At 38.7% G+C, this 22,235-nt stretch overlaps 1 protein-coding gene across 1 annotated transcript; it reads left to right on the top strand.

Moving 5' to 3' along the window:
• The first annotated feature begins 1,954 nt into the window (after positions 1 to 1,954).
• Positions 1,955 to 20,357, top strand: TMEM263 (transmembrane protein 263). The gene is made up of 3 exons (XM_055574855.1): positions 1,955 to 2,197; positions 14,396 to 14,465; positions 17,075 to 20,357. Exons 2-3 carry the CDS (start codon positions 14,402 to 14,404, stop codon positions 17,359 to 17,361), a joined length of 351 nt encoding a protein of 116 aa, XP_055430830.1. The 5' UTR covers positions 1,955 to 2,197; positions 14,396 to 14,401; the 3' UTR covers positions 17,362 to 20,357.
• The last annotated feature ends 1,878 nt before the right edge of the window (positions 20,358 to 22,235 follow it).

The raw sequence follows: 22,235 nt of genomic DNA, 5'->3' as shown, positions 1-22,235 counted from the left end.
TGGTCTGGTATTCCTATCTCTTTCAGAATTTTCCAGAGTTTATTGTGATCCACACAGTCAAAGGCTTTGGCATAGTCAATAAAGCAGAAATAGATGTTTTCCTGGAACTCTCTTGCTTTTTCGATGATCCAGTTGATTATTTTGTATTCGAAGAAACATTTTGTGAGGTTATTAGGTATTTCTTAGACACACACTGATGCTTTCAAATTGTGGTGCTGGAGAAGACTCTTCAGAGCTTGGACTGTGAGGAGATTACACTAGTCAATCCTAAAGGAAATCAGCCCTGAATATTCATTGGGAGGGCTGATGCTGAAGCTCCAATACTTTGGCCACCTGATGCAAAGAACTGACTCACTGGAAAAGATCCTGATGCTGGGAATGATTGAAGGCAGGAGGAGAAGGGGACAACAGAGGATGAGATGGTTGGATGGCATCACCCACTCGAAGGACATGAGTTTGAGCAAGCTCCGGGAGTTGGTGATGGACAGGAAAGCCTGGTATGCTGCAGTCCATGGGGTTGCAAAGTGTTGTATGTGACTGAGTGACTGAACTGAACTGAAACACACATTAGTGTATTTTTTTTGTCTTGCTAACCAAACTGAAAAGATTTTGTACCTAGACAGGAATTCAGTTTATAAACCCCTTTCACATCCACCATCTCTTTTCTCTCTCGAAAAACCCCTGATGGACTTACTGTCATCATTTCATAGGTGTGGAAAGAGGAAAGGAAAAATTAAATAGATACCGTTTATCCAGTTCGGTACCCTTTCCTCCTGATAACCACCCGTGCGGTGGATGTCACGACCCTCACTGTGCAGCGCAGAGATGCCTCACCTGATCAGCAGCTTAGGTGCAGACTCTGTCCTCTCACTGCTACCCTCAACACCTTCCAGAACAGCGAGCAGGGCCTCAGCCAGAGCCGGGAGATCTCAAGGGGCACGAAGCTAGGTGTTCTAATTTTCAACTCACTTCCCTGGTGGCTCAGCCGGTAAAGCGCCCGCCTACAATGCGGGAGACCGGGGTGTTCAATCCCTGGGTTGCGAAGATCTCCTGGAGAAGGAAATGGCAACCCATTCCCAGTATTCTTGCCTGGAAAATCCCGCTGGAAAATCCCACGGACGGAGGAGCCTGGTGGACTACACCCCATGGGGTCGCAAAGAGTCGAACACGACTGAGCGACCTCACTTTCACTTTTCTCTCTACATTACTGAACACCCACTCTCTCCTGCCAATTTCCAGCTTCTGGCGAGCCCTCGGCAATGCGGTAGGTGGTGGGTGACCGCGGCGAAGCCGAGTTCTCTCATGATCAATTCTAGGGGCAGAGGAGATTTCAAATAAAAATAACAAAAATAGTGACAATAATAAATGAGCAATGTTTCTCAACAACAAAAAATAATAAATGAGCAGCGTCTCTGTCCCCTGTCACCTGTAGAGTAAATAGAGGCTCACAGGGAGCCCCAAGGTGAACGGCTGAGAGCAGGCCCAGCTCATTCACTCTCCTGAGGGAAAGCAGGGAAGGGGACGTCGAGGCCCCGGGCGAAGGACTGGAGAAACTGGCAACCGTTCCATATTCCCTAGGGCGAAGGTTCGGCATTCACAGCGACCGTTATCCGTGGCGGAACTGAAGTTTCGCAGGGCCGCAGGCGTTGGCAGTAGGGCCGCAGGGCAGCCGACTACACGTTCCTAGCGCTCCGCGCCCCTCGCCCGATCTGATTGGACGGCAGCGGGGAAGGGGGCGGGAGGACCAGGGGGAAGCGCGCGGAGACCAGCCGGGGGTTCTCGCGGTTGCACCCAGCGGGCGAAGGGGCGGGAGTAGGCTTGAAGCGGAGGAGCGGCGCGCGTGCGCACGTCGGGAGGCGACCAGCTGGGGGCTGCTGGGAGGGCTGGGCAGTTCGAGAAACGGGTGGGCGTGTGCCCGGTGGGCGCGGGAGGGGCCCCGGGTGCGCGTGCGCTTTGGAGCGCGAGCCGTAGGAGGAGGCGGGAGCTGAGGAGGCGGTGGAGGGGGCGGGTCGCGTCCGGCGCCACGTCCGCAGCCAGAGGCCGCCGTCGCAAACCGTGTCTTCTGGCTCCACAGCCGGAGGAGGCGTCTGCGGAGCTCGCGACTGCCCGAGGCTGTGCCCGCCGCTCAGGCCGCCTCGCCCTTCCTCGGTGCTGCCCGCTCCTTCGCCCGGCCCCGGCGCCGGCCCCCGACCCAGCGGTAAGTCGGTCAGGGAGGGTAGGGGTCGCCGTTCCGGCTTCCTGCCCTCCTCTCTGTTGCCTTTTTCCGTTAGCTTTTCTGCCCTCACTGCCTCCCTGCCCAGGCTTGGCTGCCCGGAGCCTTTTTGGTGGTGGTGGTGGCGGGGGGTTGCTGAACGGGGAAGGGGGAGGGGCGGGACCGTGTTGCGGGCGGGTGGAGGTTAGCTGGCGGGGTTACCCGCCTCCCCCACCCCCCACCCGTTTACTCGTTTCTGACTCCCCCGCCGTGGTTTGAGATTGGGACCCTCATTGGACGCTTCCTCCTGACTTCTTACCTCCTGGGGTGTCAGGCCGGAAAAAAGGGGGGGGGGGCGGTGGGAGGATGTCAGCAGCCTGGGAGAGGAGAGGGATGCGGCAGAGGGGGCTGCGTGCTTCCCCGCCGCGCTCACTCCTAACCTGTTGATAAACTGTTCTCTTGGGTTCAACCACACGAGCCTTGGTCCCTAGTGGACATTCCCAGTGCTCTTCCCAGGTAGCTCTACCCCCACGCCTAACCTGAGCTTGAAAGTGAAGCGATGGACGGAGGTGCTGACGCCCCCGGGGGTGACTGGGGACCGCTGGAGCACCCATGAGGGCCATCAGTGCCTCCTGAGTCTACATAAAAACCGTGCCTGCTATGCACACGCACCTCAAGACTGATCCCCAAGCTCCCACCTATGATCAGTTCCTCTCTCCTAAGCAGATCGCTTCTTGTATGTTAGAAGACAGAAATTCTGGAACTCTGTGGGAGTGGGGTTTGCTGGGTGTACAACGTGGAGCAGAGGGAGGAGGTGCTGAGTTCAGCCTCAGCCAGGGCTCCTTCAGGGTCATTTTCTGCCTCTCCTGCCACGTCACTCCCTCTGCTAAAGAAAAAAAAAAAAAAAAAGGACTTGCTAGTGCCCAAAGGGATGGAAGGGGGAGGGTGGCGGGGCGGGGGAAGGGGCCATTGGGAAAGGTTTAGAAACACCCAGGGAAGGAGGAGAGTTTATTTGATTTATTCTCCCCTTGTGAACACTTCTGCTAATTCCAAATGAAAACACTTTATTTACTATCTGTGATTATTTGCTGTTTGTTGTTAAACCTTTAAAACTGGTGTGGGTGCTCTAAAGAGTTCCCCAGGAGTATTGATACAACATCAACAGGTATATGTCTGAGTGTGTGTACCCATGTCTGTTTTCTTAAAGCAAGAAGGAAGTAACTTTTAATAAACCTGCATGCATCCTGTTTTGATTTTTTTCACTTTCATTTCTTTAGTCTTTGTTATAACGTACACTAGAAAGCAAGTGCAGGAAAAATATGCCATTATGTAGAGAACATTGTTAGATCTTGTGTGTGTGGTTCTTTAACTCCAGGAAAATCTTTACCTTTTTCTTGTTTTAGTCATTGAATTGTTGTTGTTATGCTACTTCCTGAAGGTACCTTGCTGGATTATACATAAACACCCTGAAAGGAGGGGTTTGACATGCTTGTTCAGAATAAACCTTCAGTGTCTAACACAGTGTCTGACACATAGCAGGGACACAGATATCTGTTGAACTAATGAAGTATAATTTAGTGAAAATAACTGGTGTGCTGGTTATTTGGTTTGATAGGTTATTGTAATTCTGGTTAATGTTTCATTTAAGAGCAACACTTAAAAAATGCCATTTCGATACTGTCGGTTGTTACTTGTCACTGGCAAGTTTTACTGGCAGATTTCTTTTTCTTTTCTGACACATTCAGTGCATTTCCTGCAGTTCACTTGCTGTTGATTTAATGGGCAGGGACCATTTTTAAAAGGAGCCTGTTGAGAGCTGGTTAACTAGAGAAGCCTAAAAACAGTAAGCTGGTGTTTTAATATACACTGTTTGTTGGTGTATGTGGGCTAAAGCTCTGTATAAATATATATTTTAAACTCCTTGTAGTTATTTGGCAAAGAAGCTAAAGCATAGGAGTGAGAACGTGGCAAAGTTTCTACATATATTAAAATATGTAGAATAATTTAGCTAATTGATTTATAGTCTTTTTCTTATAGGGAAATTGGCTCTTACTATTTAGTAAGAAATGTTTGAAGTGTCTTTGAAGGTAAACTGTCGTGCACTGTATTTTGTAGTTGTGGTTCATCTACAATGTGTTAGTACTCTTTAACTTCCCTTGGTACACAGGGGTGTTGAGCCTTAGGCACGTTTGAGTACTATTTTCAGATTTTCTTTTCATTATTAACAAGAATTTTATATATATTACAGACATCTGTAAACAACACTGATTTGTTTTCTTTTAAAAAAGGGAGGGGGTTCATAGAGGCATTTGTTTACTTATTTCTATTATTGGAAGAAATTACCCTCTAGAGAATAGTGTTGTTATAAATCCTTGCTCAATGTATTTGCCAGCTGTTATATCTATGATATTGTTGTACTGGACAAGAATTATTTCTCCCGGGCCTAAAATGCTTAAAGGAACTGCTGATGAATTGCAGTCTACAGTAAAGAACTCTTTCACATTTCAGAGTTTCTTAAAAAAACATACTTATGACCAGTTTTAGCTGGTACTATATACTCACATGTCAGGACCACATGGTAAAACTGATATATGTCCTTAGAGGAAGTTAAATTATTTGTCCTGATCTAAAGGCTGTTTTCTGTCTTTATTGCCTTTCTTAGGAAAGTACATTTTTTAAAAAGAAATTTGTGTGCATTATGAGTTCCTATAGAGCAGCCTTTTTTTGGTTTTTGAATGAAACTAAATAAATGATGGTAAAGTATATAACCACTGGATTGTAAACTCTGACTTAGAATAGTCCTTTGTGTGTTTAATCACACTCACACTGAAACCTTGAGTGCCTAGCAGGGTACCTGGCACATAGCAGGGACCCAAGTATATGTTGAATTTAGGGCTGATGGTTTGCATAGAATTTAATAATGTTGTTTAAGGGTAACATTTTAAAATGGTCTTTTCAATACTTTCATTGTCAGTTATTTGTCTTCATGTGTATACTTTAAAATTTTATTAAGTAGGTTATTTACCTCTTCCAGTTTTAGAATATTAGGGGTGTATTTGTCTTCACAATTCCATGTTTAAGAGATAAAAGTGTAATGATGATAATGACCAGGATGGTAATATAAAAAGTATTTCTCCTAGTGATGAAGTGATAATATCTGTGAAGAGGTAATACCACCAGAAGTTTGGCACATATATGTGTGTAGAAGTTGGGAATGGTTTATGTGAGTAAAAAGTAAAGATGGTATTACAGATAGTTAAGGATTTTAGCAAAAATACCTTTATAAGGAAAATTGGTGTCTTGGATTCAGAAAAATATATTCCATGTACTTAAATATACTTAAAAAGCTTTTACACAATTTTTACTACCCTAAAGTGTTCTGTAGGAATTTTAATACTACATACTTGCTGTTAATATGAGTGACGTACAAGAAATGTAGACATTAAAAAATATATATACACAAAACAAAAATCAATCTTTGTGGCCTCTTAGGGCTGCCGTCTGTGGGGTCGCACAGAGTCGGACGCAATGGAAGTGACTTAGCAGCAGCAGCAGCAGGGCTTTCAAAGTCAAGTTGTTTCAGACTAGATAGTCAGGTTCTGGCCTGCACAACTCTAGACTTTGTATTGTTTATTGATAATCCTGTTTGTAACTATTGATAACACTAGTAAATGTAAGTGTAAATATGATTTAAGAATGGGGTAAACTCAGGGGAGGTGGAGTGCGGTTGGGCAGGGAAAAGAGCTGGTAAATTATACTCTGAAGATCCTGATGCTGGGAAAGATTGAAGGCAAAAGGAGAAGGTGGCAGCAGAGGATGAGTTGGACACGACTTAGTGACTAAACAACAACATACCCTAAAAGAAGCTCCAGGCAAGAATGACATTTATTGAAAGTCTGGTTATCTTAAAAAATTCCCAAGCACTTTTAACTTTTTAGTGTATATTTAAAAATAAAACTATTTTGAATTACTGTGTAGTAGAATTTATGCATTATTATCTCTCCTGTGGTTCTTGAAGCCCCTGGCATACCACTGCCTATTCTTCAAGAGGTACATTTGAAGGGCATGAATCCAGCTGAAAGTTTTTTTTAAAAAAACCAGAAATTTGGATCATGTATTGGTATGCATATTTTCTTATGATGCTTAAAGACAGTGTGGATACAAATTATATTTTTATTCCATTTATTCCACAAATACTGTGTTTTGGCTTACAACCAAAATATGTACTATAAGATAGTAAGAATTATAAATAAGATTTTCAAATTGCAAATCAGGGAAAAGAGCTATAAGAGTGGAGGTCTTGGTGTGCTGTCAGGACTGGGGTGGGGGAAGGGAAGGGAACAAAACCATGAATAAAACTCAATGATGTCATTTTCTTCAAGTCAGCATTTTGTGATTGAGGAACATTGCTTTATAGATGATCAACTTGATTTAAGGATAAAAACCTATTAGTTACAATAACTATATAGATGAACTGTGTCAGCTTTAAAAATATCCTTTGTGAATATCACTGATTTCTAAGACTTAAAAATATAATTTTCTTTAATTACAAAATCAATACATGTTTATGGTAGAAAATTAAAAATATAGATGTTAAGTATATATATTTCTCTCTCTACAGAAATACTATGTGTATCTTCCTCCTCACCATATATATAATTTCTATCCCCTAGTGGCAATCTTTGTTAGCACTTTGGGGCTTCCCAGGTGGTGCTAGTGGTAAAGAACCCACCTGTCAATGCAGGAGATGCAAGAAATGCAGGTTTGATCTCTGGGTCAGGAAGATCCCCTGGAGGAGGACATGACAACCCCATTCTAGTATTCTTGCCTGGAGAATCCCATGGACAGAGGAACCTGGCAGGCTACAGTCCATGGGGTTGCAAAGAGTCGGACACGACTGAAGCAACTTAGTATGTATATTTACCTTTAGTCTTTTATGTGCACTTGAAAAAAATAGTATCATGTGATATATGCCTTTTATATCCTCTAAATAGAACATTAACAGTCCCCCATAGTATTTGATCTTCATAAATGATTTTAATGTCTACATTGTATATGTCTTTAGGAAGCTTATAAATTCATCTCTTGCTATCCATGAGACTCTACTCATTTGACTATCTTTAGGTATATTTTGTTTTTGTTGGCTTCTCTTTTGCTCACTTCTTAAATATGAACAGTCCAATTAAGCTTTATCAATCTACTGTCTTACTGCACTTTTCCTTAATCACACCACTTACCCCATGCAACTTCAGTTGTCACTTCAGACCATTCTTAGGACCTCAGTTCTAACTCAGACTTCATGCTGAGTTTCAGGCCCTTTAAGTCCAATTGACTGCTAAATGTCTCCTGAAGAGACTGCTAAATGTCTCTCATCTGAAGGTAAAATAGCTGTTCAGGAACAGGTCATAGTCAACAGTCAGTGTACACTTAATTAAAGGGGAGATCTCATGGTAAGTGTTCTTATCGCAATAAAATAAACTAAAATAAATAAACTAAAATAAAAAAAAGTCCATCTCTCTCAGCATTCGTTTCCTCTCTCCTGTCCCGTCTTCATCATTTCTATTTTGTTTCTCACACTAGAAATTTTATATCCTATATTCTCCTTCTGTCTTATATTAATACCCAAGTTATGTTCTACTTCACACAAAAAATTCAAGTATTTGAGTGTCCACTTAATCAGGCATTGATTAAGGCTCTGGGAATGAAGCAGTGACAGTGACAAAACCAAGCTGTGTTACAATAGAGCTTTCAGTCTAATTGGGAGAGACACAGAATAAACATATATATCAAGTGACAGTAAAAGCAATGAAGAAAATAGAGCAGTGTTAGATGGAAATGGTAGGGAAAGGAGTTAGGAGGGTGCTAATCTGTTTTAAGGTAGTCAGGGAAGACCTCTGAGAAGGGGACATTTGCACAGACCTGAAGGAAATAAGGAATCAAGCCATGTACATGTATTGGGGAAGAGCCTTTCAGGAAAAGATGAGCAAAGAAGCCTATGTTGTCAGGCTGGAGTGAGCAAGAAACAGAATGGTAGATGATATCAGGGTATTAGATGTTGACCCTCAAAGGCGAAGGAAAGGACCCTGGATTTTATTCTGAGCAAAATAGGAAGAAGCTGGAGGGTTTTAAGCAGAGTATGACATGGCTAGACTGAAGGAAGAGCAAAGATGGAAGCTTAGAGGCCGGTTAAGAGACTTTTTAATTGTCCAAATAAGAGATTGTGATGGCTTAGTTAAAAGTGGTAGCAGAAGAGGTGATGTGTAGTAGTTGTATCTTGGACTTATTCAGGCAACAGAATTTACCAATGATTTGATGGGAATGTTAAAAAAAAAAGGAAATCAAGGGTGACTCCTAGGGTTTTGGTCTAAACTTTATTTAGACAAGAACAATTGACAAGAGTTCAGACTGCTGTTCTATCTCACTAGACTATAAAGTAGCCACTTGCTGTATTTAATCTCTGTCCTTCTATCTGATCTTGCTTTAGTTAGCTTTTTAAAATACAGATCTGACAGTATTACTTGGCTGATGGCTCCTCATTGCCTGTTGGCAGGAGAGTAAAGTCACTTCATAGTATTTAGATGAATTTGCATACGTCTTATGCTATCATAAGACGTATGCTATCTGATCTTTTAAAATGATGGTCTTTTTCTTTTTTAAACTACCAGGTAGATAAATGTGAAGAAGTTACATTTTGTTTGTTTTTTAAAAGGGATTCTGTATTAAGAGGAAAAGGCAAGACTTTGGGTAGGAATTTGTGGGATATATACAGAAAAGCAGAAATGTATGTAGTTACTAGCATGTCTGTTTTATAACTCCAGCTAAAATATGAAAGGTGTATGTGTATATAATATCCCTGTATTTCTGTACAGGATATTCTGACATCTATTAATTACTTGATCATCCAAATGATCTCCTGGTATACAGATACTGGGTTTAGTGCTGAGTAAGGCAGACAAAGTGTCTCTCCTTTTGGAATTAACAGTTCAGTGGGGAAGAAAGTGGGAATCCCAAGTAGCTCAGTGGTAAAGAATCCACCTGCAATGCAGGAGATATGGGTTCAAGTCCAAGATCCACTGGAGAAGGAAATGGCAACCCACTCCAGTATTCTTGCCTGGGAAATCCCATGGACAGAGGAGAGCCTGGCGGTCCATGGACAGAGGAGAGCCCCAACAGTCCACGGGGTCACAAAGAGTCAGACAGGACTGAAGCGACTACAACAATGGGGAAGAAAGTGGCTCCAAAACAGTTATTTTTCAAGAAGGGGCACACACACTCCTGGCCATTCTGTCAGAGGAGTTTCTGCATATTGTTGTTTTCAATTGTTAAATAGTATTCTCAGAGTGAGGGTTAGAATATCTTTAATTTCTGTTTCCTGAACAGCAAGGATCTGGTGAAGTTATTTGTCCTCAGCCATATAGTTTATATAGTCAAGTTGGGATTCAAATGCAGGTTCTCTGATCCCAAAACTTTAAACACTGTGGTGTATAATTCTCATGATCTTAACATGACAATAAAGAAATATAAAAATGAGAATGAAAATAAATTTAACTTTCTGACTTAAGAGAGTTTCAAAATGAAAGCAAATCAGTCAGGAACTCCTCCTAGTAATGCATCAGCTGATACTCTTTCAGATATTTAATTGTTGTCAGAGATTACATATCTTTAGTGTTACTTTTAAAATCTTAAGTGTGTATGAAATACATTAAGTTGACAACGAGACTAGCATAAGATGAGGTGCGCTTGATCTGTGGTCTGAGTCAGACTTTTCATTAGAGCAACTAAAAATTACTTATTTAAGCACAGGATGTATGCTGCTGAATGCTGAGGGTGCAGTTACACACCCTTTAGGTTTTAAAGACAGTTCAAGTTGAATTAATGAAGTTAAATTACCTTTGAAAAGGCTCACTTCTCAGACTACTACCTCTAGCACCCTCATTTGCCATCAGTGTGTTTTGCCTGGCTTATTGACATGTAGAAGGAAATATGAATGACTTTTTATTTGATCATCTGGTACTTAAAAGCAATAGGAGTCATAAAGGAAAAGGGAACTTCCCTGACCCTTCTTTGATCACTTAACATTAATCCTGATAAACACTGCAGTACGTGCAAACCCTGAAAACCCTAGGTTGAGACTAATAGGTCTTTCTGTGCTCGTTTCTGATTGCTTGTTCTCCCCACACAGCCAGAATGGTCTTTAAAAAGGGTAACTCAGAACACATGACCTCTCTGGTCAGCTCCTTTCACTGGCTCCCCATCTCAGAGTTACGAGATAATTGCTTCTCTGGCCTGTAAGGGACTGTGTCACCCACGCCTCGTTCTTTGACCTCCTTTCCTACTGCCCTTTGCTGCAGCCCCCGCCACATTTTTCTGGCTGTTCCTTCCTGTTTGTGGTAAGCTCCTACTTCAGGACCTTTGCTTTTATTGTTTTTTTCTGCCTTGGGGGCACTTGACTGAAGTACCTTGTGTCCTTAGCTCCTTTGGGATGTCACCACAATGAGGCCTTCAAATATTACATCCTCTTCCCTTCATCTTTTTTTTCCACAGCAGGTAACATTATCTAATACACAGTATGAAACTGAAGGTTGCTCAGTCGTGTCTGACTCTTTACCATCCCATGGACTGTAGCTCTCCAGGCTCCTCTGTCTGTGGAATTCTCCAAGCGAGAATACTGGAGTGGGTAGCCACTCCCTTCTCCAGGGGATCTTCCTAATCCAGGGATTCAGCCTGGTTCTCCTGCGTTGCAGGCAGATTCTTCACTGTTTGAGCCACCAGTGAAGCCCCAATATACAGTATATTCTTTGCATATTTATTGTCTTTCCCACTAGACAATACGGGATGTTCATGATGGTGGAGTTTTGGTCTGTATTGATCACAGCTATATCCCAGGCATAAAACATGATGCATAGTAGGTACTCAGTCTGTCAATTAATCAGCATATTAAAGTATACTGTTTTCACAATATTCTTTTTTCCTAGCTTTCTTGAGATATAATTGACATACAGCATTGTGTAAGTCTAGGTGTATGTGATGGTTTGATACACATATATTACAAAATGTTTATCGGATTAAGGTTAGTTAACACATCCTTAACTCATATAATTACCTTTGTTGTTATTATGGTGAGAACTTGTAAAAATCTGTTAGCAACTTTCAAGCATACAATACAGTATTAACTGTAGTCATCATGCTATACATTAGATCCTCAGAACTTATTCCTATTATAATGGAAAGTTTGTACCCTTTGACCAACATGTTATTTCCCCAACTCTACACCCCCAGCCCCATGTAACCACCTTATCTTTAAGTTTGGCTTTTTTAGATTTCATATATAATTGAGATTATATACTGTTTGTCTTTCTCTGACTTATTTCACTTAAAATATCATCCTCAAGGTTCATGCATGTTGTTTTGCAGATGGCAGGATTTTATAATATTCTTTAAAATCTCTATTGTATATTTACAGATTTAATAATTTAGGCTCTGTGGTTTTATGATTAGTAAATACTTATTTGACTACTGAGGTCACAACCCTAGTTTTCTGGCCAAGCAAGAAAGCTTTTAGACTAGTCTTGACTTTTTAAAATCTTTACTTAATCAAGTGAATAGTAAAGCAAATATTTTAAGATAGTAAAGAAAATTGGGCAAAGAAAGTTTATGTTTTTCATCCCAACATAGCTTATTTTATTTCTTAGTTTCCCTTATTACTTGTATTTAGACATAATCATAGTATAATGTATTTTTTAATTGTAGATTTTTAATTAGTTTGCTAGTGAACACTTCTGTTTATAAGAGCTCTGATAACAATACAAAGTAATCAAAATCCTCCTCTTAAGTGATTCAGATTGGTGCTGTCATCTCTATAGAAGAATGTCATGTTTTTATGAAAATTTTCAGATAGAATTTTTTTTTTTTTAGTTCATAGTATGGTTTTTCTTTAAGTCTCTTGTGAAATAAATGATAGTTAACCAGTATTCTATAGAGAATACCAGATGTACTTCCAGAAATACAAGCTGGATTTAGAAAAGGCAGAGGAACCAAAGATCAATATGCCAACATGTGTTGGATCATAGAGCAAAGGAATGCCAGAAAAACGTCTACTTCTGCTTCATTGACTACTTTAAACCTTTGACTGTGTGGATCACTACAAACTGGAAAATTCTTAAAGAGATGGGAATACCAGACCACCTTACCAGTCTCCTGAGAAAACTCTATGTAGGTCAAGAAGCAACAGTTAAAAACTCACATGGAACAAAAGACTGGTACAAAGTTGGGAAAGGAGTCAAGGCTGTATATTGTCACCCTGCTTATTTAACTTATATGCAGAGTACATCATGTGAAATGCCAGGCTGGATGAGTCACAGGCTGGAATCAAGAGTTCTGGGAGAAATATAAATAACCTCAGATATGCAGAAGTGAAGAGGAACTAAAGAGCCTCTTGATGAGGGTGAATGAGGAGAGTGAAAAAGCTGGCTTAAAACTCAACATTCAAAAAACTAAGATCATGTCATCCGGTCCCATCACTTCATGGCAAACAGATGTGGAAACAATGGAAACAGATGGGGAAACAATGGAAACAGTGACAGACTTATTTTCTTGGACTCCAAAATCACTGTGGACATTGACCGCAGCCATGAAATTAAAAGACACTTGCTACTTGAAAAAAAAGCTATGACAAACCTAGACAGCATATTAAAAAGCAGGGACATCACTTTGTTGACAAATGTTTGCTAGTTAAGGCTATAGTTTTTCCACTAGTCATGTATGGATATGAGAATTGAACCATAAAGCAGGCTGAGAGCTGAAGGATGATGGATGCTTTTGAACTGTGGTGTTGGAGGAGACTCTTGAGAGTCCTTTGGACATCAAAGAAACCAAACCAGTCAATCCTAAAAGAAATCAACCCTGAATATTCATTGGAAGGGCTGATGCTGAAGCTGAAGCTCCAGTACTTTGGCCACCTGATGGGAAGACCTGACTCACTGGAAAAGACTTTGATACTGGGAAAGATTGAGGGCAGGAGGAGAAGGGGGTACTAGAGAATGAGATGATTAGATGGCATCATCAATTCAATGGACATGAGTTTGAGCAAACTCTGGGAGATACTGAGGGACTGGGAAGCCTGGCATGTGGCAGTCTGAGGTTGCAGAGTCAGACACGACTTGGCAACTAAACATAGATTTTTCTTTAGGTCTGTTGTGAAGTAAAATATTCTTTTTTTTTTCTTAGTATGTATTGTGTAAGATTTATTATTAAGATTTATTGTTTACATAAGTAATAAAAACATCATCTCAAAAAATTAACAGTAACGTGATGAAATTATCTAGCATCCAGTCCATATTAAACTTTCCCTAGTTTTTCCAAGAATGTCTTTTATGGCTAATATTTGTCCCTCACCTTGAACAAATATCCAGTTGAAGTTTATGTATTACGATGAAAAGTGTTCAATTTTCCTAGTGTCTTTCTGTGCAAGAAGTAATCATTATCCTATTTACCTGTCAGGTCTGTACTTTTATATTTATGCTGTATATGTTATATATGTAAAATAATATATAATATTGTTTTTTAAAATTTTATTTACGTGGTATTATAATGTGTGTATTATTAAACGGTTTTCTACTTTATTATTTTTTTGGGGGTGGGAGGGGGGTTCAAGATGGGGAACACATGTACACCTGTGGCGGATTCATGTTAATGTATGGCAAAACCAATACAATATTGTAATTAGCCTCCAATTAAAATAAATAAATTTATTTTTTTTAAATGAAATATTCTGTAGGAGGAAGCACTTAACATTTTTGTCTGCTGACTTCCACCTTTCAACTTTATTTCAATTAGTAATTTTCAATTTAAGTTGAAGCTGTAGTACAACATAGAGCCTGTATTGTGCCTGCCAATCTTTGCTTGATTTAAAATTTGTGTTTTCAACTAGTAATTTTAAGTATTTCTCAACATCACAAAGTAGAAGACAAGGTGAAGTAGTCTTGTTATGGGTGTTTTAAAATGTTGTTTATCAGGAGTTCCCTGGTTGGTGGTTAGGATTCTGTGCTTTTGTTGTCGTGGTCTCGGTTTAATGCCTGGCCACATAGCTTGGCCAAATAATAATAAGTAAAATGTTGTTTATCAACTTAATAAAGTTGATTAAGTGTTAATAAGCATATGATGAGTAGTTTCAGAGGTTGAAATGGAAATGTGTGTGTTTTTTAGGTGATCATGAATCAGACAGATAAAAATCAACAAGAAATCCCATCATACCTTAGCGATGAGCCACCAGAAGGTAAGTACGCATCTATAACACTAAGAATGAAAAAACATCCTAGTGAATTAAAGTTCAGATTGTCTTTATTGAATTTAAAGTAACAACCTATTCTGTCAGCAAATGTGTTCCAAAAATACTTGAACACTTTAGCTTTTAATAAGAAAGCATAGATATTATGAATAGGGACACTATGTAACTGTTTTATTGTTTAAGATCTATTTTTCTGCTACTCTTTTATTCTTCTAAGACCATTTCACAAGTAGAGTATCCTTTCATTTGTAAAGAATTGGGTGGGGTGCAGAGGAAGGATGGACTGGGTTTAGTTTTGATGTCATGAATACAAAAACTCAATTCAGGAGGCACTTGAGATTTGTTAAACTCCTGTTATTCACTATATTGCAATAGGTAACTTCCTTTTTTAATACATGGTCTTGGGGTTTGCTTATTTTTTAGTTTGAAAATCGTGACATCAGGAATCATTTTATCTTTACTTCAAAAATCTCTGGAAACTAGTAATGCACACCTGAATGTCCCGACTATACACAGAAACAACTAGCTGTTTTGTTTGCTTTATTTTTTAGAGACTAGAACTCTGGAGTATTGAAGAGAAAAGTTAGGGCTCAATGAGAAAGTAAATAAGGACTTGTGAGACGATATCAGGAAAGAGATAAAGGCTATCCAGGAGCATGACTGTTAAGGAAGAGAACAGCCTCAGCAGTGTCTTTATATTGGCAACCTCTTAAACAAAAGTAGTCTGCGAAGTGAATAATTTATATGGTGGTAATTAAGAGCACAGTGATAACAGTATTAAAATTTGTCTGATTTGACAGAGAAAAATTTTCTTCATTAAATGCATGTACACCAAATTTAGCATAGAAGGATAATACTAATGAGGTATTCAGCATGAGGTTTTTATGTTTTATCCTCAAGTCAAGATTCCTGCCCCCCCCTTTCCTAGTGTTACTAACCTTGATTACAAAGGAATTACCACTTATGTAATTCTTTCCATCATAATTTTATAATATATTCAAATGCTTATCTGTGTCTTAAGTCTCTTATTTAGCTATTTTAAAATTTATATTAACTATGCTTATTACTCAGTTTCAATTAAAAAATTGGTTTTATAAATTTAACTATTGCTGTATCTTTATAAGTGAGCTATTTTGACTAAGCACTGAGGCTTTCTTCCTTGTGAAATGATGTAAACTCTCCAAACAATAAGAAGAAAATGTTACTCAAGGTAAATTTGTGCCTTGCGTATTTAAGGAAACTCTATTTTCAGAATTGTTTCTCTTTTAAATATTGTTGGTTTCCCAGAGTTATCTAACCACGATTTAGTAGCTTTGGTGGTCTTAGTTGAACCTATTTATCCATGAATTTACCTTTCTTGTGTGAGATTATACCTTTTTAGTGGTTATAGCCTGACTTATATAGTTACCAAGTATTTTTTCATGAAGTTAAAAAAAAATAAAAACAACATTGCTCATGTGTTGTTGCTGCCTGAGTCACTAGATTATGAAGGAGCAAAGATCTCTGTGCGTTTGAGGGTGCCAGAAGCGAATTTTTATGAAGTCTTCCTGCTAGTCATTTTATGCTGGAGTTTGGGTTACATGCCAGTTTGAGTGCCTTTATTAAACAAACAGAAAAAACTCATGACAGTAAATCTGAATTTCTCATATTGATGTTCCTTTTCTGGGAGTATATGAAGAGTATGTTGAAGTATTTTACTATGAAGAGAATTCAGCAGGCCCATGTAACACATTTTTTGAAAAATATATAACTATTTTCCAAAAAAAGAAAAATAACATTGTGAGCAGAATGACAGTTTGTTTGTGGCAGTGCCATGGCTCACAGGATTTTAGTTCCCCAACGAGGGAATGAACCCAGGCCTTTGGCATTGAAAGGGTGCGATCCTAACCACTGAACCACCAGGGAATTCCTGATATTGTTTTAATATTTTTGCAAATCTCTTTAATATTTGGATTAATAGAAGAGAGCTAGATTCTCATAGTTGCTTCTGTGTTTAGTCTGTTGTGTTACTGCACATCATTTAGTTTCTGGAAAATCCTGTTGTAGACTGGTGACAGAATGAAAGTGAAAAGATATGTTAATATTGATGTTTTAGTATTACCATGAAAGCAGTTTGTAACCCCTTAAATAGTCCTGGGGATACTCAGGGGTTCCAGACCACACCTTGAGAACCAATGCTTTAAATGAGGAAGCTTTTTTTCAATAATGACTGAATTCTATCAAGGAAATAAAGGCTAAATATATATTTTTCCATGCTCCTTTTAGGATATAAAACAAAGCTTTTTTTAAAATTAACAGCAACAAAACTGTAAATCCAGGAAATACTTAAAATAGTTTTCTATTTTATGAAAGGTGTCAAGTCTTTAAAGTATTTCTTCTCATAGATACTAAGACTTAGCATTGGACCAAGATGTTTTAAAAACATGTACAATTATACCCTTGAGGGAATAGCTCTTCATATCTTGATCAGATTTGTGTTTATTTGGTTGACCTTATCAATACAATCTCCTGATTGTTAGGAAGTCTTAGGCTACTCAGTGATTTGTACTGTTTTTATAAAGACTTATATTTGACTGTCTTATATTTTCTCTCACTAGGTTCAATGAAAGATCACCCACAACAGCAACCAGGCATGCTGTCCCGTGTGACTGGGGGTATCTTCAGTGTTACAAAGGGAGCTGTTGGTGCCACCATTGGTGGCGTGGCTTGGATTGGTGGAAAGAGTCTGGAGGTGACCAAAACAGCTGTTACAACTGTGCCTTCCATGGGAATAGGGCTGGTGAAAGGGGGCGTGTCTGCTGTGGCTGGAGGTGTTACAGCTGTCGGGTCTGCTGTTGTAAACAAAGTGCCCTTAACAGGAAAGAAAAAAGACAAATCTGACTAAAATATGGAGAACACTTGTTCTCCACAGCATTATGATGCCAGTGGCATTGAATTGCTAAATTATGGACTACAACCAAGTCACCGGTTTTGGACGTTTATCTTCTAACTGCTGTGTTGAAAGTATTGATGACTGACTGACTGGCTTTTGTCTAAAAAGAAGAGACCAATACTAGCACAGTGTATGAAGGTTTCTCATACTTAAATTCCAGCTTTTTATCTGGTAAAATGTTACACTTATTCAGTTGTAACTGAAGATACGGTGTATTTGAATATTTACTATATAAGTCTTTCAGTTTAACTAAAAATGTGAAAGTTGAATTTAGTGGATGATCTTTACAGTTCCATATGTATAATGTGCCAGGTAACTCATTTGCCCCTTAAGAAGGGAACCTTGAACTACATAAACTGTACCTTTGATGTGCCTAATAGTTTCAGATGTTTTAGTTTTTTTTTAATAACCATAGTTGATTAGACCAAGAGGCATTCTTTTATTATTTAAGATGGTAAAAGTAGCAGGAACTAGAGAAGGTTAAAAGATTCATGGTTTTGTGAGTATTAACCATCTTGTATTAGACATGCATTATATTAATTTAATCATTGATGCCTTACAAAAGAAAACATCTTTTCTGATACCCTGAATATGTGCAGTTCTTAGGATTATTATTATATATGGATTCTTTCAAAAGTTGTTTGTGAAATTAGTTTTCCCTCAAGAATCTCAGGATTAGTGGGGTAAAGGCATTTCTTGCTCTCAGCAGATAAGATAGTGCTTGTTAACTGTCAGCAGTTACACCAAATTGTACACTTCAACCTGGGTTCATGCTCCATCATTAATAAACCTTACAGTGCCTAAGGAACATTTCTTTGCTGGTCAGAAGCTATGTTAATAGAGTTTCATATTAAGGAGGAACACATAAATCATTTTAAGTTCTTAAGAATTATCTGAAGCATCCAAGATACAAAAAGAATTCTTCACACCTATTTTGTCCCATGTGCTTACATACTCAGTTGTGCCCAACTCGTTGTGACTCCATGGACTGTAACCCATCAAGTTCCTTTGTCCATGGAATTTTTCAGGCAAGAATACTGGAGTGGGTTGTGATTTCCTACTCCAGGGGATCTTCCCAATGCGGGGATCAAACCCGTGTCTCCTGCTTGGCAGATGGATTCTTAACCACTTGTGCCACTGGGGAAGCCCCATTTTGTGTCAAGGATGGCTTAAATTATTAGCAGTACCCCTTTTAAAAAACACAGTAAAAGCAACTATGGATATGTGACTTGAATGGAATGGGCTCCATAGATTAGTTCTGAAGATTAAGGATATTGATAAGTGCTATCGATGTTTGACAGGCTTTTAAAATGTTATCTTACAGTCCTTTAAAGCAGCAGTAGACTTTGTATCATTTTCCAAGTCAACTTCAGGCAGGGAATTGAATTTTTTGGTTACGGATGATAAGCGTGTCATATCTTAATAATGTCTCGTCAGGTTTCGTTCATTCTAAAAGAATATGACTTAGCTAGAATTCATCTTTGTTTCATGTTCAATTTCATAAAAATTTTAAAGTGGAATATATATTTGGCATATCTCTTAACTAAGGGTTTAATCCAAGTTTGAAAAATCTTAATTTTCTTTAACTTAAGTTTGGAAATTTGCTACCATTCTGCACTTTTTTTTTTTTTAAATGAGCGAGGGGAAGAAAGGAGATGATACTCTTAAGTCAGTAAGTCAAAATAGCACTCCTGAGAACTTAAATCACTCCAACACCCAAAGCTTAAGTGTTTGTTTGCAAACCCCTAAGAGTTTTACATTAATAATGTGGATCAACAAAAGGATAAGAACAAAACTTTTAAAAGCTTTTATAAATACCAACAGGGATTTATGCAAATCCAGTTTCCTGAACCTTTCTACGATATACAAATCTGGCAAGTCATTAAGGAGTTAATGAGAAATTAAATTGGCATTTATTTCATCCAGTATGATTTATCTGTTGGTATAAAGAAAGAAAATGAAGTCGCTCAGTGGTGTCTGACTCTTTGCGACCCCATGGACTGTAGCCTACCAGGCTCCTCTGTCGATGGGATTTTCCAGGCAAGAATACTGGGAGTGGGTTGCCATTTCCTTCTCCAGGAGATCTTCCTGACCCAGGGATTGATCCCAGGTCTCCCGCATTGAAGGCAGACGCTTTACCGTCTGAGCCACCAGGGAAGTATCTGTTGGTATACTGTGATCAAATATAATTAGAAACAGGATTAAAAAAAAAAACTCTGAAATTAATAAACACTAAATGATCTAAATAATGGTATTGGAGAACTTTTTCCTGTTATTTGAAAGAAATTATTGCTTTGTTGCTAGTTTATATTTCTAAATTATCTTTATAAGCTCTGCTGTGCTTTGTACCTGAATTTCTACATATAGACTTTAGTTTACCGTATGCTTGAATATTTATTTTCAACTTCGCTTGTCTTTAAAATTGCTTGAGAAAAAATGGTTGTAATTAATTTCTGCTACAGAAAAGCCACCTGGTACATTTTATCTCATCAAGCTTGTTTTAAATTTTAAACTTATAACTTTGTTCAGGAGAGGCTTTGCAATGATAGCAGAGAACTTGTACAAATGAACAGTTAGTTGTAGAGGTCTTGTTGAAATGAACTTGCCATTTGATATGTAAAGCTGTACACTTGAGTCTTTTTCAGTTTATTTTTGTAGACTAGCAGTTTGACCTGTTGAACAGTACTGGCTAACTTCAAGAAACTGAGGTTGTTGTATACACCTGGAGGCATCTGTTATTCAGCTTATCTTTTGAGTGGGTATTTGGCACAATGAGGATAAACTTGTGTGACCCACCAGAATGACTGATCTAATAATGTTGACATCATGAATCCTGTACTTAGTGAAATGTCAGATGAAAATTATTGATGATTGAGTAAATTTTTTGTGTTAAAGAAATGGGAAAAGAATACATGAATCTGTTTAATAAAGCACTATGATCTGCAAAAGATGAACTGTTTCATAAAGATCTAAGGAAATAAAGGGAATTTTAAAACAGGGTATTCTTAAAAGTTTAGTTACATAGCAAATCAGAAAGTACTGTAGCCAGTTTTTAAATTTTTTGATACTAATGCACAAACATGACAGAACATCTCCAAATATGAATTCTGATGCAAATAATCAAATCCATATATATTTTAAACAACTCTAATAAATATTAAAAATGCAGATTTCTAGGTTTAACAGCAACTTGCTGAATCTTTGCAGGGTGGAATTCAAGACTGCAGTTTAACAACCTCTGCAGGTGGTTCTTGTGCACTCTAAACTTCGGGAATTGATGCAGGAATTATTAAATAGGGAGGACACTTCTATGTCCTAAGCAGATGTGGAACCAACTTAAGACTGCTTACTGACCAGAAATGACTCAAAGGGAAGGAAACCAACTGGAAGAAGGAAGAAAACTGATACTTACTGGGCACCTACTTACCTATCAGGCATGGTCCATAAATTCTCTTATTTAATCAGTATGAGGCCCTTAGGAGGAAAGTATCTGTATTCCATTTGTACAAATATGGAACAAGCTAACCTCCAATGTTAGCTGAGTTTCCCATAACGCTTGAATTAGTGTCAGTCACAACGTCTCCAGCATATGTCCAGAAACAGAGGGGACTACTCAATAACTGGTCCTTCATTCTGCTGCTGTAGTGCTGCCTGTATGCTTGGTTTACCAAGCTGTGTGATTTGAGCTCACTTCAAATCTTCTGGGTGATCATTATTTATTTGGCAGCTAATTGCATTCTACCACAGAAATGAATTTATACATAAATTGTTTAAAGGGAATAATGTAATTTGTTGTTAGAGCCTTTTTTTCCACAGAGGAAATGAAATTTTGACTCGAGTGTTTTATGTAAGGGTATTTCCCCCTGCTACGTTGTTGATTTTGAGTATCTAAAATTTTACTTGTAGGAAGATCTGGGTTAAGAATGCAAGAATGGAAAAAAGCAGAGGTTCATGGGCTAAAAAGTAATGGACTAGGATTTGGTCTAAAGGAAGATAAAGCTGGTATACTGCATGTTTGACCATGAATGTGGATTTTTTTTAGTTTAAACTTTTCTAGTTAGACTAAGCTACAAATGTATTTCTATAACCACAACTGCCTCTGGTTTGCTAGTGTACTGACAAAAGTTTTTATTTATTTAATTGAAGGATAACTGTTTTATAATATTGCATTGCTTTTTATACAAAGCTTTTTACATTAATGGCCACAAAGCACACAAGGCTACTCAACTCTGCTAAACTTTCTTATATACTTTGTTTGTTCACTTCCCTACTCCTCAAAATGACTTTCATTCCCCTGCTTCCTACCCCTCCTGCTGTACTCCCTTTCTCCCATTCTAAATCTCTCTGTAAAAAGAGGCAACCAGACAGCAACTCGTCTGCCTCTCAAAATGCACACTCCTCCAACCTGCCTGCATGTGTTCCCATGCTCTGTGGGCCAGGCATGGGCCAGAACAAATGTCTCTGCTCTTATCCAAAGTAAAGCCCACTTTCACTTCCTCAAGGACTTTAATCCTTAGTATTAATTCATTTTCCACCTATCATCCATCTCTTTCTCCTTGGGTCATACCCACTGACATATAAACATATTCCAGTATTTCCTTTCTTTAAAGAAATATTACGCAATCTCATTACCTCCATTTTCTGCTTCCATTTACAGCAAAATTTCTTGAAAAATGATAGTCCCTGACTCTTTCTCATCTCCTATTCTCTCAACCCACTCCAGTTGCCTTCTTACCTGTCTTATTCCACCAGAATCACTTTTGACAGGGCCAACCAATGATTTCCAGATCCACTGGTCATTTCTTATCTTAGCTGACCTCCCCATG

The sequence above is a fragment of the Bubalus kerabau genome, chromosome 1 (genome assembly GCF_029407905.1).
Source record: "Bubalus kerabau isolate K-KA32 ecotype Philippines breed swamp buffalo chromosome 1, PCC_UOA_SB_1v2, whole genome shotgun sequence".
Lineage (NCBI taxonomy): Eukaryota > Metazoa > Chordata > Mammalia > Artiodactyla > Bovidae > Bubalus > Bubalus kerabau.
This window is presented reverse-complemented; position numbering and strand designations above follow the sequence as displayed.

Bases quoted from the DNA above. Each gene is read 5' to 3' on its own strand.
- TMEM263 (XM_055574855.1), top strand. From the start codon at position 14,402: ATGAATCAGACAGATAAAAATCAACAAGAAATCCCATCATACCTTAGC. The intron at 14,466-17,074 runs GTAAGTACGCAT...TTCTCTCACTAG, and splicing joins TAGCGATGAGCCACCAGAAG to GTTCAATGAAAGATCACCCA.